The sequence below is a fragment of the Penicillium alfredii genome, assembly GCF_028826965.1.
Source record: "Penicillium alfredii strain IBT 34128 chromosome Unknown utg000012l_segment0_segment0, whole genome shotgun sequence".
Taxonomy (NCBI): Eukaryota; Fungi; Ascomycota; class Eurotiomycetes; order Eurotiales; family Aspergillaceae; genus Penicillium; species Penicillium alfredii.
This window is the reverse complement of record NW_026622709.1, coordinates 620,022-636,271: the sequence shown is the minus strand read 5'-3', so window position 1 is coordinate 636,271 and position 16,250 is coordinate 620,022. Positions and strand designations below refer to the sequence as shown.

Below are 16,250 nucleotides of genomic sequence, written 5' to 3'. Positions count from 1 at the left end.
CGTGATTATACGAGAGAGATATCGACAGTGACCGTCTTGTAAAGATTCATTCATGGATATGCAAAAGTCATCTCTCCAACAATATCGCCCGCGGAATAAAGTATCTAATTGACTCGTGATTTTTGAAAGGCTGGCTGTCAACTTCACCATCAACTTTATTTTGCAAGGGCATTTGCAAACAAGAACGAACTACTTGCCTTTGATAAAACGAATGATGAAAAGGCCCTGAAAGATACTCTCCACGAACAGTATGTCAGCTTGGGCTTAACACTCGAAAATGCCATGATACAGGATACAAGAAGAGTTTGTCCAATATAAAGGGCCATTTGGTCGCCAGTAGTTTCACTAGAATGCATGAAATGAAGTAAGGTGTTGGAGATCAATTCCTTATCATTATTATTTGTCGGCCTAGAAATCCGGTTTCCTTTAAGATATACCCATTCGCAATCCCAGGGTGTACCGAGAAAGGCCAGACACTAGCATTGGGTCTAAAGCTAGGGAGACATCATGAGGCTATTTCCTTTGGATAGAGCAATCTATTCTTCTGGACTTTACTTGCTATAGAAATCACCATTCGTTCAACCCCCTCATCTCTTACACATTTGTACCACATCCCAAAACAGATCCTGTGGCCTACACATACTAAACCAACCCACTTAGGGCTTGTAATCCCCCTCCCGAACCAGCATCCGACACGAACAGGCGTTTTGAATGGAGTCGACCGAACGCGACCCAAGATGGCGAGTTCCGTGGTTTCCAACACGACGACCCAAGGTTGGGCTCGATCTTGAGGTCCACTGGGAGGAGACAGACATAGCGTTGAGGTGGGGGTTGTCATACATACTCGATTTAACGTAGAAAAGGGCTGGAGAGATGGAAGCAGATGGGGATTGCCTAAAATGGGTGTAGATGCTCTTGTAAGTAAGGCCCCGCGACACATCACTCATTTCTGTCCACCTGAGCATTGTCAACATTTTCGGCCCTGGCCATTAGCAGCGTCTAGCATCGGGTGTCTTACTCGAATAGTCAAGAATCCACTGATGTGCATTGATTTACTGTACATCCATCCATGGATGGATCGTCTCGCATATATACATACTTAGTAACCGCGCAATAGGTCCATGCATGGTTCCAACCTTGTTGAGTGCCTAGATTTTATTTTTATAATTAGGGGATTTGCAATCATCGTCGAAGAGAGATCCATGTCAATCTCTGGGACACACGGCAGCCGTTACGTTTCACAATCTCGTACCCGCCCCTCCTCGAATCACTAAGTGGGATGTGGAGGGTCTTTTGCGCAAATGTATGTCCGCTAGACCGAATACTTCAGCGGACCAGGCGAGATTCTTTCGGACTTTGTTTTTTTTTCCTTTCTCAGTGACGATCATAACTAGTTTGAGAAGAGACAAAGAAAGGAAAAGAAGAAATTATGCGCCGTAGTCCCAATGCGGTACAAGTATATGTTGATCCCGGAGAATTTCTTTTTTTGATAGATGTCACACATAGAAAGAGACAGGGGCAAAAAAATAAAAAGAAAATAAGGAATAGCAAAATACAAAGAGATATTCCAAGTGGAGAAGAAATTCATTTTCAGGGGAGACTCGGAGAAGGGAAAGGGCAAGGAGGCAAAAAGGAAGAAAGGATTGGCAGACTAAGAGCACGCCAGGCCCCCGTTTCAGCCGCGCCACATTTTCCTTCCATACTATGTACATCTTGTACATGTTAGTAGTATAATATATGATATAATATGACTATAGAATAAGATAAGAATTATTCTCGGACGATTCTCGTCCCGTCGAATGCTCCAGAACAACCTTATTGGCTCTGTCCTTGGGAAACTACACCCCTGGCAAGAAGACAAGTCTATGTGAAGCCGATTAGGGCCTGCGTAGCTTTTCGGCTTTACTAGCACTCTACCATAATATCCTTGGTCATTAGTATAGAACTCGGGTGTTGCCAACCCTATATACCAGTTATACGGATTTATAATAGCTAATATTTAGGCAAGAAATCGACCTAGTATCATTATTATTCTCTTGAGAAATTCACATCCGATCTCCAATCATCTCACCAGTGTCGTGCAAGGGAAGTCCTCCGTTCTCCACTTCAACCCAAAGGATAGACATCTGCGGCCAAGACGGTAATTGGATTTCTGGGGTGTCCACAGCGGCCAAGCGCAAACCAGTGGGGTTGAGAAAAAAAAAAAAAAGGCGGTTCACCGATCCTGGGCCGGTCAATACTTTCTTTTTATTAGAAAAGAAAGAAAGAAAGAAATGAAAGAAAATAAATGAATGAATGAAATGAAAGAAATGACTAGTAAACTGGAGGAAAAATCCTCGCACGGTTCACTTGCTGGCAATGGCAGTGATAGTCCTCCATCACAGAGTCAACTACACCAAGCTGCCCGGGGCCAGAATGACGTCCCTCTCTCTCTCTATCTCCCTGGTTTAGTGCTTAGCTGGGCACTTTTTTTTTTTTTTTTGTCTTGGTTTTGTCCTACAGATATTGCTTATTCCCGTCCGAGAAGTCGCAGTGGGAACGGAATGTCTCCGTAATAATCTCTAGTAATTTGTAGTAATTCCTTTCAAATGTAATAACCACGGCTCTGGCATTGCTGGTCGTAGCCAGTCTGTCGGGACGAGAATGGGGAGTCCTCGTGTCCCCCCGTTGCATACTGTTTTGTCCTGCCCCTTTTCTTATTTTCTTTCTTTTTAGGTATGGAATTGAATATAATATAGAGATGCATCTATATCTATATATCCATCTAATAATCTTTCTTTTTTCTGAGTGGACGGCGTCATTAAATCCACCCACTGATAAAATCGTAGTCCGTAATCGCAACCAATCCGGCATAAAACAAAAGAGTCTTCGTGGATAATATACCAAAGCAGCCGCTGAATGGAAGAGACAAAATCGCTCAAGACCAATAGGGAGGGACTTGCACTCAGTTGGACGCCATATCGCCGACCCGATATATGAGATGCCCCGGACACACAAAGAAATAAAATAACACAGTTCGTAAAGAAACAAAAGGCGAAAGTTGAAGAAGAATGGTTTGGGGGGGGGGGGGGGGGTGAGGAATCAGTCGCGTGAACTTCGTGGCCGCGAGTTCTGCGAGGACGAGTCGTGAAGAATATCCGGAGCGCGCGGGCCAACCATCCAGTCCTCCATGGCGAGCCACTCGCTCCAACTGCGTTCGGCGGCTTCGATCTCGGCGTCGAGGGGTCCCTGTAGCGGGCGCAGAAAGGGAATGGTTTCCAATGGCTGGATGTCGTAGTCCTTTTTCACGGATGCCCAGCCGCCGCTCTTCGCGGCAAACAAGTAATTGCGCCGCTCCTGCTCGTGCAACGGACCGACCCCGCTGCCCCAGTCATCGCCAAAAAACCCGTGCAACACGCCCGGGAAGTCCATTCCCGTGGCCACGAGCCGGCGGAGGTACGGGATCAATGAAACTGACGGTGGGCCGGGGGGTGGGAGGCCGGTGGCGGGGATTTGACCAGACGACGATGCTGATGACACCGGCGTAGAGTTGAAGACTGGGTGTGGTTGGCGCTGGAAGGGGAGTCGGATGTTCAGGAATGCGGAGAGCGCTTGCACGGGGACGCTATGCTGCGCATGGTCGAGGAAGTAGCGTTGGCAGCTCTGATAGCATGGGTACCACTCGAAAATGTCGAAGTTGTCTTCTGTTCGGCCGGGTGAGGCGCCGGCCAGGTCGATCATGGTGGCCGGATCGAAGTGCGGGTTCGAATTCATGGATGGAGATGGCTGTCTAGACGGGCTGAGAGTGTGTCCCGAGGGTCTGTGTTTGCCAATGCCTTTAGTTTCTTCTTCTTTTGGGGGGGTTGTGTGTGTGTGTTTGGTCTCTCGTGTGGTGCTTGGGTATGGGAGGATCTGCCAGCGGGGTTGATGTGCCATCACGTTTTTCAACACCAAAAACCAGACAGCTCTCCAACCGAAAGGCAAAGCAAAAAAGCGTTGGGGAGGGATGGATTACTTGTTTGACAGCAGTTCCCTCCCTCGGCGGACTAGGAGAGACACTCGGCGTCGGGAAGAGGAAGTGGAGGGCTGGGGTGCCGAACGGAACAGCTTCCTGACAGACCCGAGTCCTCGGCCAGGTTGGGGCTTGTTCATGGACATCGGTTAGGGGCGAGCCATCTAGGGTCACTCATGACACGATCACCAGGTAAGGGGGAGAAGATTCGGCAGCCCATAGAGGGGGGGGGATTGGTTTAAGCAAAAGAAGGAACGTACATGGTTGAGAATGAAGGATAGTAAGAACCTCAGGGGAGAACAAAAGGGGAAGAAGAGAAAGAAAACAAAAGAAAAGAAAGATTAGAATAAAGCAAATCGAAAGTTTATTCTGGAACGTTCACAGATCGTGGAGAGAGATGTATACGTGAATCGGATCCATCCAAACGGGTCTATCCGGTCCGATCTGGATGAGCTAGGGCTTGGGTGTCACAGGGTCCAGGAATATCATATAACAAAAAAGAAAAAAGGAAAAAGAGGGCACAGGCCCCAGTACCTGGATATACTCCAATAAGGCTGGTTCTCCCGTCTGCATAAAGAGATCTCATTGTTGGCACCGATTGGCCTGTCCATTCGAGATGGCGTCGATTCTAATAACCGCCATTCTCCACCTCTCCTTTTTGTTTTATTATTTTCTGTATTTTTGGCTCTTTTGGATCAGGGGCCAATTTCCAAGGGTTGCTGCAAGGCGTCTAGTCATGATTGGAATTTGACCACGAGGACAGTCAGATGCGCTCTCAGCGGGATGTCGAGATGCCAAGGGGAATCTAGCGTGGATAATCGCGTGTACTCAATCCTTTCTCTTTTTTTGTTTTTTTGTTTTTTTTTTTCCCCTTCTTTCTTTTCTTTTTTCACTCGGAACTTGTTTTCTCAGAGCTGAGGGGCCGAGAATCAAGCCGCCCCTGGATCTCCACTTGCACCAGAAAAAGAAAAAGAAAAAAAAATCTATAAATTTCTCTGTGACGGGTGGCGTCACTACCTAGAGAAACGAGGATCTCATAATAATCCGCAGGGACCACTCATCGTGCACTGTAAGTCCTTGGCCCCTAAAGCGGAGCCCAATCTCTACCCCCGATCGCGTCCATAAAAAAAAAGTGACAGAGCCGATCAATAAGTGGATTTGGGCCATTTTCCCACTTTTATTATGAATGCTTGGGAATTGGTTGACCTTGGCCGAGTTGTAATTTTCTCGGTCCTTTTTTTTTCTCCCTTTTTACTTCAATGATTATTTTCTGCTCAACATGCGGGTCCTTCACCTGCGCGAAATAGGATCGCGGGCCAGGGGTGATATGCTCCGCCTCTCTTGGCTAAGCCAATTGTAGTGGCATTGATCGGATTCTTGAACTTGAAACTGATCTATTCTTCTGATATTTCTTCTTTTTATTTGCCACATGTGGAGGCATCTATTGTATACTATTCTCTACATAGTTTCCCTTTCTAGGTAGTAGTATAAGTCAAGGATTGTATACAATTAAGTAGATAGTATATCTCACCTGTCAAGTTCATCAAACCATCTCCAAAAGATCGACAGGTGCTAGACCCAACCAAGTCCACGCCCCATCGCAAGAGTGCGGTGAGCAACACACCGCGACATACCGCACTCTGGGGGATCCCTATAGACCCCACTGGATTCGATCTTACTTCTTGTTAATTATTCATGCAGATATAAACCATCAGGTGTGGAGACGGCGCGTATACAGCCAGGCACCAGAATAATTTAGAGCAACTTCAATATTCAATATTCATTGGATGTTGAATCTTGTCCTTCAAGGGAAAAAGCAAATTCCGGTTTGCCACGCGCTCTGCATGATCATCTACCGCTGATGTGTTCCTGGATATGCACCCGGAACCCCAGTCGGTTTAGGGCCATCCATGAATCCTTTGGCGCCGGCTTACCATAGAATTCCCTATTAGTTGTCTACTTCTGCAACCCCTTTCGTCAAACTACTACTACTACTCCTATTATTATTATTACTATTTACAACAAGGCTAAGTTAAACTAGGCCTATGATTATATTTCCTTTGATTTCTGCTTGCTGTCGATTCTGTGGTTATTTGCTTTCTGACATGCATACTACTTCGTATATGTAGAGACCACTTGGGGGCCCGTCGAGTTTCAGAACCTGTACGATGCATGTAGATTTCTAGTTTTTTCCTGCGGCTCCTGTTTCAAGGTGGTGCCTGCACTGTTCCTGGACCCATTGGTTGCCATGTGCCGTTACGCTTACGCTCCACCGATCCTGCTCCTGCGCTGGTGCCCGATGAGCTGCAGACGTCATTGGCTCTGGAAGGAGCCGGTACTACTGTACTGTGTACCCATGGACGCTGTTGATGTCAGGGTCAGAGGCACTTGCTTACTCGAGGATCTTAGAATGAATATACTGAGATGATCTTGGAGTTGTCATCTTACTATGAAGATATATGATTTTTATTATTATGTCAATGCGCTCCAGAACTAATGATCCATGTCCAAAACCATTAGTATATAGCAGTACTATGACTTCAAACCTCATGAATCGAGTATATTCTACCACTACTATGCAATAAAGATACCATTTCTGGTAAATCCAATGCTTAATTACACATCATTCACATATGCCGACCCGAGTTGATTTCCCGAGGTGATCTATCAACTCTCAATACGCCCCAGTGCAGAGTCCCCCGCTCTAACGCAATTATTCGCAAGAAGCGACACGACTAAAGAGCCCTACAGGATGTCCAATCCGAAAAATAAAAAATAAAAACGAAAAATAAAAATAAAACAATAACCAAGGCCCATCTTTGCTAGCCCTGGCGTCATAGGATCAACAATAATTCAGAGTCAGTTGACCTGGCTGACTCGGCCGGCAAAAGCAATTATGCCCGCGGGGAGCGGGGCGAAAGACCCTTTGAGTAAAAGCAATATGTCATTGATAGGGAAACTAGTCAAGTATTCCCGCCTATTATTGTTATTGCTAGTGTTGATGTTAGCTCTTTGGTATTTTTGGGTTTATATCGGAATTCAGTGCTTGCGGAGATCGCCGATGCCCTTGAGTTCTTGGCTATATCCCCTCGCTTTGTCCTTGCTATTGCATTATTTCCACGTTACAAGTTATATATTTTTTATGCTAATGCTAATGCTAATGGTAATGCTCTTAGACTTAGGACATATTAAGATAGTAGATACACAAACTCCGTGAAAGATATCCTTGGATCTACTGAAGACTTTGTTAAATTTGTTACTTGTAGACTTTATTTATGACATCGGAGACATGACTTCTGATTAATATGATGCCATCAGAGCGCTGGACCGTGTATTGTTGCATATAGGGCTCGACAATGTTTCTCTCGCACTACTGTCAATACAAAAGTAAAGGAAAACAAGATGGTCATGGATGGGGCCCGTTTCGATCTCCCCTAGGTCGATCTCGAGGCTACAGTGATTGAACTTCAGGAAAAGCTCGGCTTTAGTGTCTGGTTTGGCTGTGTAAGTCTGGTGGCGGCGGTAAGGTTGTATTGGCTCTTGGTGTTAATAGAGGTCTGTTTGGGATAGCAATTGAGAATCGAGAGGTCTTGAATAATTGAACTTACTGCACACAGAGAATTACCATACCAAAAGGTGAGGATAATCATGTTAAAGTGCAGGGAGCTTGTTTATAATTAAATCTAGCAGGCTATTATTTCAATCGACTGTAAGCCCAATAGAAATAGGCGATAGGATTGATTGGGAGGGATTGCAAGACATTGCGGCCCCTCTTTGGCACTTTCTTTTGTAGCCTCTTTGATAAAGTATAAACTAAAAACCTCGACTAGTTTTAGAGTTTACTAAGTAGTAGTTAATTTTGAGATCAAAGCTTCTAAGACTCTTTGTATTATTAGAGGTATAGGACATAGGGATAGTGCTATCCAGGTGTATTGCATAATAACCAGATCAACATCTATCTATCTCAAGCATAACAGCCATATACTAAAGTGATAATATCACAACTTATACCGAGCCAAGTATGAGCTTAACACTATAGATATGCACCCACTCGCACCATGCAGAAACTAATTCGAACGAGTGATTTAGTGGCCAGTCAGCGGATCCAGAAGCACTTAAGCTTCTTGATCTGCAGGGAAAATCTCAGAGGTTTGGGTGTCCCACTTAGTTCGGCGCGGAGCCAAACATCCATGGATGGCTGCACTGTGCCATCATTCCTGGGCACTGTGCCATCATTCCTGGGGTATGTATATATACTTCACAATCTTAGGTTGCCACAGATAGCAAGAAGTTGCTGAGGGTAAGTTGATCAATATTACCATCGCCTTTTAGTAAAAGAAAAAAAAATAAAAGGAATAGAAAATCAACAACTCCTCATTTTTAGACTGATCGTCACAACACAGTGTCCCGATGACCACCAACCTCGGGTGACCCAAAGGATGCGAACATCTCACCCATTTTGAACTATGTGGCGACTGTCCGGGGTCGGGCGCAGCTGCCGCCAATATTCCAGCTGACGTAGACCCTGGGGAGGGGACGGGGACAGGGACAGGTCCGAGTTGCACTCCGATCGGGGCAAAGTCAAACGGGGTTAACCTCACGTCTTGGCATTTGGTGGCTGGCGGTGCCTGAGACTCCCTGGGGTTGGGAGAAGCTTACCCTGGACTCGGGTTTACCTTGTATAATGCAGCAGAATATATTATACTAATATTTAATAATATCATGATGATTATCTTCGATCTAATGCTCAGGTCACAGAATAGCAGGGAATAACGAAAAGCCAGTGACTGACATTTACGCCCTGGTGGATTCACCCCTCAACCCCTCAAATCCTGTGTGGAGGAGGGGGGGCAGTGGTCCGTGAATAATTGAATAATTTATTCTTCAAACCACCCGAGACCGGGAAGGGCTGGGAGACTGATAAAGGCCCTAGCCAGTGTGCATTTCCGGTGAGTCAAGCGGCTTGAAAAAATAAATTGCACATCAGATAAGCCCGGTGGAGCGGAGGGGACTTTTCCGCTTGCGGCAGCCCACGTGACCAGACACCCGAAGGGAAATGCCGAACAAGGCAGCTGGAGGCTGATCGTTGGATGCGTGGGATAATTACAATGACTGTCGGATTCCCTTTATCGTACCCCGGGCAGGATTTGTAGATCCCACCTGCATAGATCAGCAGTGCCCCGCATTGTCCAATGTCGTTGAGGATATAGATGATTACCTGAATACAGGCCTGGATATATCCTATATCCTATATACTAATATACTAATTAATAATTAATATACTATATACCATACCAATATACTAATAAGGAATAAGTAATAAGTAGACCGTAGTAAGAGTGTCGATCGGAGAGGACCGACGAAATCGGGAAGTGGTGGGGTGATAAGCAAACTGTGACCTTAAAGCATAAGATAACATTTGCCGCGCCCCGAACTTCGGACTTTCTTCCAACTGTGCTACAATCTGAGAGGGCATGGTAACTTGTCCGTTTCTTTTTCTTGTCTTTTTTCTCTTCATTTATTGATTATTGATTTTCTGATTTTCTTTTTCCCCCGGTGTGTGGCCCCGACTTTTTCGTCCGACTCCGGCTTCCCTCTCCACTCCTCTCTGCTCCCGGACTTGTATATAACCATGTAGTCTCTCCCTCCTACGGTCGCTCTCTTCTTTTTCTTCATCTCATCTCTTCTTCCTCTCCCAATCCATCTATCCAAGGGTCTCCCACAGAGCAATTGTCTCGTTTTCTCTTAATTCCTTGAATCTATATAAGATCGCCAGCCGATCTTCCTTTCCGACCCTAGAGAGAAAAAAAAAAAAATCACTTAGCAGCAATGATGCACAACATTCCCTACGAGCCCGAGTTCGAGCAGGCCTACAAGGGTGTGTATTACCTTTTTTTTTTTTTTATCTTTCCTTTTTTCACTTTGTCCCGATCTCGCATCGGCATCTCGGCTTGTGGCGACAAATCTCGGGAAGTGGCTCAGCTAATCATGCCGAACAGAGCTTGCCTCGACTTTGGAAAACTCCACTCTTTTCCAGAAGAAGCCTGAGTACCGCAAGGCCCTGCAGGTCGTTTCGGTTCCTGAGCGTGTTGTTCAGTTCCGTGTCGTCTGGGAAGATGACAAGGGTCAGGTACATTTTTACGCTTTTCATTTTCATTTCATCGCCAATGTTAATTCTCTCATTAGGTCCAAATCAACCGTGGTTACCGTGTCCAGTTCAACTCCGCCCTCGGCCCCTACAAGGGTGGTCTCCGTTTCCACCCCTCGGTCAACCTGTCCATCCTGAAGTTCCTCGGCTTCGAGCAGATCTTCAAGAATGCCCTGACCGGCCTCAGCATGGGCGGTGGCAAGGGTGGTTCCGACTTCGACCCCAAGGGCAAGACCGACAGCGAGATCCGCCGCTTCTGTGTCTCGTTCATGAGCGAGCTCTGCAAGCACATCGGCGCCGACACTGACGTCCCCGCCGGTGACATCGGTGTGACCGGCCGTGAGGTCGGCTACATGTTCGGCCAGTACAAGAAGATTCGCAACGAGTGGAGCGGTATCCTCACCGGCAAGGGCGGCAGCTGGGGTGGTAGCTTGATCCGCCCCGAGGCCACCGGCTACGGTGTGGTTTACTACGTCGAGCACATGATCAAGCACGCCTCGGGCGGCAAGGAGTCGTTCGCCGGCAAGCGCGTGGCCATCTCAGGCTCCGGTAACGTCGCCCAGTACGCGGCGCTCAAGGTCATCGAGCTGGGCGGCTCGGTCATCTCGCTGTCCGACAGCCAGGGCTCGCTGGTGCTGGCCGGCGAGGACGGCAGCTTCACGCCCGAGGAGATCAACACCATCGCCGCCATCAAGGTCGACCGCAAGCAGATCGCCGAGCTGGCCACCCAGGCCCCCTTCAGCTCCAAGTTCAAGTACATTGCCGGCGCCCGCCCCTGGACCAACATCGCCGGCCGCATCGACGTCGCCCTCCCCTCCGCTACCCAGAACGAGGTCTCCGGTGATGAGGCCAAGGCCCTGATCGCTGCCGGCTGCAAGTTCATCGCCGAGGGCTCCAACATGGGCAGCACCCAGGAGGCCATCGACGTCTTCGAGGCCCACCGTGAGGCTAACCAGGGCGCCGCCGCTATCTGGTACGCCCCCGGCAAGGCCGCCAATGCCGGTGGTGTCGCCGTCTCCGGTCTCGAGATGGCCCAGAACTCTGCCCGTGTCAACTGGACCACCGAGGAAGTCGACAGCCGCCTCAAGGGTATCATGGAGGACTGCTTCAACAACGGTCTGGCTACCGCCAAGGAGTACGTCACTCCCGGTAACGGTGTCCTGCCCTCCCTGGTCGCCGGTAGCAACATTGCCGGTTTCACCAAGGTCGTCGAGGCCATGAAGGACCACGGTGACTGGTGGTAAATCAGTCACCCCAATAAAGCAAAAGATGACTTGACATTTCATCCTCTTCTGTGGAGAGGAATTGTGGTTTTTACTTGAGCATTTCCTTTTGTTACCCTTTTTCCTGTTGAGCGGGTTTTGGATAGAGGCGCTGGTTTTTTTTTTTCTAATGTTTGCATTTGATGATATTCCCCTTGAGCACCGCTGTTGTTTCTAGTCTGCTGCTGGGATCGTCATGATAATAATGAATTTGAATGAATTTGAAAAAAAAAAAAAGAAAATCCATAATAATGTCTGCGTAGACTTGCTATTGTAGATGAGTCGGGCCACGTCCTCTGCTGGATCTGCTTTAACCAAGTTGTATATACAAGCCTACAGGATCTGGTATATCCTTTGAACTCTGCATGCCAACCTTGTTCACTTTATGACTATCTTTATGACTATCTTAACGCAGCTCCGAAAGATCTCGATCTATAAGTCACGTGATATACAGACGAGTTTCTTAGATAATACCCACGTGACATGCGACCGCCCAGCGACGCGCTCCCTCTGCATCCAAAAAGATCGGAATCAATTGGATTCCAGAACACCGCCCGGGCAAAAATGCATTCTTAGCTCGGAAGCGCGTATAATTAATTAAATACCAACCAACCTGGGGAGTGTTATGTGCCGCGGACCTCCGCCACGTTGCCGAACATGGCATCATCCGAACAATGGAGGACGTTCTTCTGCCGCTGTTTGGCGCAGCGCATAGATGTAGACAAGTTCAAGGACTTGTCGAAGCTGATGTTCATGCGCCATCCACTGAAAGAGGCCGAGCTGCTCGACCTGCTGTGGGAGCATCGTGCTGCTTCCAACCACCCCTGGGACCCCTTGTTCCCGCTCTACGTCGATGGCCTCTGCAAGCTGGGGATCGTCAAGCCCTCCTCGGCTTTGGCCTGTCTCCTGAAGAACTCCTCTATGCTCGATAGGCAGGACTCGTCGACGTCGTCATCGTCGTCACCTGACTCCCAGCGCCCCAAGCGCAAACGCAAGGTTGACACGCTGATGACCGATACCAAGGTCGTTCAGAATGTCATGCTGTGGGTTTCCACGGGCAATCTTCCCAGGACCATCGCTGAGGCGGCTGAAATCTACTCTGTGGCTGTGGAGTGGATTGAGGCCGTCGTTGCTTGGCACAATAGCAGCCTCGATGGGTCCCAGCAGACTGGTGGCTTGATGAGCTCCCCGGATGCAGTGTCGTTGTTTGAGTCGCTTGGGATTCTCCTCGCCGCGCTCTCTGGGACGAACAAGGGCTTGGAGGTGCTGTCCAGTGACTTCCATCAAGGTAAGCCTTGTCTCTTGTCTTAGTCTCGCAACTGCACTTACTGACACTGCTTGTAGCGCTGAAAACCAAATTGGGCCATGCGCTGTCCACATACTTGCCCTTCTGCGTCGACGTATCTTTGCCGCTACGCCATCGGCTTGATGCGCTACAGAAAGAGTTCAATTTGTTTGGGGACCAGTCCTCCAAACTAATGGACGATCCCGCCATCGAGAGCATGAATGTGAATGCCCTTCAATTTGAGGCGTCTGTCATGGATGTCCCTGCTATCAACACGAGAGCTGGTCTCTATGTGTATCTCAACGCCGTGGTACGGTTTAGGTTTATGCCCTGTGTTTGTTAGAAGCTTGCTAACTCCGCTGTAGCTAGCAGGTCGTCCTCTGGTCGATGATTCTATTTTGATCAATTACCTTACCAACCGATACCAAGTGGGTGCTACATTTTGTCTATTTATTCCATTTTATGTCAGCCTGACCCTGTGTCTGACATTATTCCAGGGCCACAATGAAGTCCTCATCGAGGAGATTATCACCGCTGCCTTCGACGTCCTGTCCAACGGAGTCTACCGAAACGAATCCAGCCGAACAATGTTTTTGTTCCGGTCTTTCCTGGTCAACAAACTCCCTGTATTCTTTGCTGCCATCTCGGCTGCGTCCATGGTGCCGATTTCCATGGAGATGTGTATTAGCCAAGCGCTGAGCCGACTCGACCCCAACGCTTTCCCTTCCTTCTCCCAGATGTTTTCCATGCAGGGCAGCAGTGTCCTATCCGACGCTCGCCAGGAGTTTTTGTTTGCCTGTGCCTCTCACAAGCTCATCCAAGAGTCGAGCATTGAGCAGCTTCTGGGAGAGAACCCCATGCAGACGTTATCCAGCGGGGGCCCGTATGTGAAGGACGAGCTCGTGTCGCAAATAAGCACGCGCGAACGCGGAGATCAGCTGATTGGAGAAATTGAGTCGATGGAGGGAAATGCGGGCGCGATCGTCGGTGCAACCACTGAGGTATGGGCCTAGATACCCTGGGTTTACTACAAACCACTAATTAACAACGGCTCAAGGTTATGCATCATCTTTGTCACCAAAAAGAGACGGTGACCCTTAAGAATGTGTGCAATTCACTCTCGCGTCGACCGCAGGCACTGGACGTCATGCTGCTTTTCCGAACCACAAAACAGATCCTCCAGCCGCTTTGTTCTCTTTTGGATTCATGGCGGTGGGACGAGGAACAGGGTGAGAACCAGCCTGTGTACGACGAGTTCGGCAGCATTTTATTGCTGGTGCTTGTCTTCAAATACCGCTACGACCTAAGTCCCTCCGACATGGGGATTTCCAGCAATGACTCGTTCTTGCTGAAGCTGCTGGACCGAGGCTCTTGCAGCCAGAAGCTGAACGAGCTTAGCGAGAAACAAAACAAAGACCTCGGAGATTGGATTGCGGCTCTGTTCATTGCTGAGGGCATCAGCGAAGAAACTATGTCTACCTGCAGTCCTCATGAATTCTATATGCTGGTGGCGACGCTGTTTGACCAGAGTCTCGGAGCATGCGAGTCCAGCAAACTGGACTTCGAGACTCTCAAAGGGGGATTTGAATGTGAGCATGCTCCCATTACTGATAAATGTTCGTGGCTAAGAGTAGTTTAGATCTGCTTGAACCATTTCTTTTGCCGTCCCTGGTCGTCGCGTTGACCTGGCTGGGTAATCACATCTGGGAATCGGAGACCGATCCCACAATTCCTCTCAAAACCCTCTACTCTCTGGTCAAACCTAGTTCCATCTCCGGCGAGGCGCAAGCCATCCACCAGACCGTTCTGAATATCACAGGCCGTCCCCTGGAGGAGCAACTAAAAGACGTGCGGACCAGACACCAAGCACGGACCGACATCAAACCAATTCTGGATGCGCTCGAGCCGTACCTCTCATTCCGACGCGTGGGCAGTTGCCACCGCTCTGAACTGGACAGCTGGACCTCGCATTCCGGGGGCGGCCTGGTGGGCAGCATCCGCAATACACTGCAATCACTGGTTCTCTGGAGCGCGAACCCCGAAACCAGCATGGCACCGCACTCATACACCCACCGACAGCTCCTGGCAGGCATCCGCATGCTCGGCGCGACCCGGATCCTGGAAGCCCTGGTCGACGAGCTGAAGCAGCAGACCGAAGCCGGCAGCGGGCACCTGACACTAGACATCGCCGCGACGATGATCTGCGCGCCCATGGCGGAGTCCTTCGCCGTCGACCAGAACAGCCACCACCACCCAGTCGATGCCTCCAAGGAGGATGCCCCGCCGCGCTGCCCGATCCTGACCCTGCGCGACGCCCTCGCGCTGCACCACGAGACCATTCCCAAACTCTCCGAGAAGGACCCGCTGCGCGCTGAAGTTGTCGTGCGCCTCTGGCGCCGCGTCAGCGTGCTGTCTGCGCCGCCGTCCCAGGTCTCCAATATTGATGTCTCGAATATCATCCAGAACATGCATCTCGGCGTCGATTCGCATGATCGCATGGACCTCGAGCCTTCTGCTGCTGCTGCCGTCGGGGATCATCTCGTTGGCGACGATGATACGGATAACATCAACCAGATGCTCGATAAGGCAACTGCTGCCGCCGCGGCCGGTATGGATGGCGGGGTTGGCGTCGGCCAGGAGATGGGGCTGGATGCTGGTGCGGGCATGGATGCTATCGACGATGTCTTGAATGCTGCCGATATGGCGGTCGGCAATCCCGAGTTCCTGGATCTGGACATGGAGGGCATGTTCTGATTGTGTGATGTTGGCTTTTGCTATCCATGGATAGAGAGATATGTCGTGCGTCGCATTGGGGGTTATATTATATATTTGGGATATCTCCTGGCTGACTTATTCCATCGACTTTCATGACAATTGATCTTCTCGACAGGAACTGTCTCCTTGATTAATTTTGGAATGCGACTGGGTTTTTAAAACGATCTCTGGCTGGTTTCGCTGCGCTTGAAAAAAAAAAAAAAAAAAATGCAAATGCAATGGGTTCCTCTGCTCATCCATTCATCCATCCATCCATGTCTTATTTTAAGGTTCCGTATCCCTTGGTTCTTTGCAAGGCGACATACGCAAAATCCCTCGTCCTGAAAAAAAAGCACATCGGTGAGCTTGCCTCTCCTCTTTGCGCGGCAGAATATAAACCGTACATGAGGTATTCAGCTTCCCTGCCATCCTCGACACAACCTGCGGAATCCCCGAGTGAGGAGTGCATCTACAGCGTGCATGGGGTCTGGCAGCAGACTTCGTCGGTAAAGAGGTGGGACGGGGGCTGCGGCGACGACAGAGAGAAATATAGCGATACAGAAGATGAGATTCATTGTTTTGGATCTGGTGTTTTTTGGTTTTATTTGAATGAACTGCGATAAACGTTTCTGTTAAAGAGTCTTTTGTCAGTGCGATGCTTTCCTGGTAGCCATCTAGTATGGCAACCCGAATTGTTAGTCTTTCATACTCTTCATGTTTGTGGCTCAACTCTCTGGCAAACTGGCGCGAATTTCCTTCCACGAGTCAAGTGCGGTCTTGATGCTATTGAGGCATATCTTATACTTTTAG

At 48.8% G+C, this 16,250-nt stretch overlaps 3 protein-coding genes across 3 annotated transcripts; 2 read left to right on the top strand and 1 right to left on the bottom strand.

Annotated features, from left to right (window-relative positions):
* Window positions 1-3,081: 3,081 nt before the first annotated feature.
* Window positions 3,082-3,753, bottom strand: NUU61_009773 (uncharacterized protein; the record flags this gene model as incomplete). Its single annotated transcript, XM_056660298.1, has 1 exon — window positions 3,082-3,753. One exon carries the CDS (start codon window positions 3,751-3,753, stop codon window positions 3,082-3,084), a length of 672 nt encoding a protein of 223 aa, XP_056506796.1.
* A 6,067-nt stretch (window positions 3,754-9,820) lies between these two features.
* NUU61_009772 (glutamate dehydrogenase) lies at window positions 9,821-11,383 on the top strand (the record flags this gene model as incomplete). Its single annotated transcript, XM_056660297.1, has 3 exons — window positions 9,821-9,869; window positions 9,991-10,121; window positions 10,178-11,383. 3 exons carry the CDS (start codon window positions 9,821-9,823, stop codon window positions 11,381-11,383), a joined length of 1,386 nt encoding a protein of 461 aa, XP_056506795.1.
* Window positions 11,384-12,058: 675 nt separating this feature from the next.
* Window positions 12,059-15,440, top strand: nut1 (putative RNA polymerase II mediator complex subunit Nut1; the record flags this gene model as incomplete). Its single annotated transcript, XM_056660296.1, has 6 exons — window positions 12,059-12,689; window positions 12,746-12,996; window positions 13,052-13,114; window positions 13,184-13,687; window positions 13,744-14,275; window positions 14,326-15,440. The coding sequence occupies 6 exons, from the start codon at window positions 12,059-12,061 to the stop codon at window positions 15,438-15,440; spliced, it is 3,096 nt and encodes a 1,031-aa protein (XP_056506794.1).
* Between the last annotated feature and the right edge of the window lie 810 nt (window positions 15,441-16,250).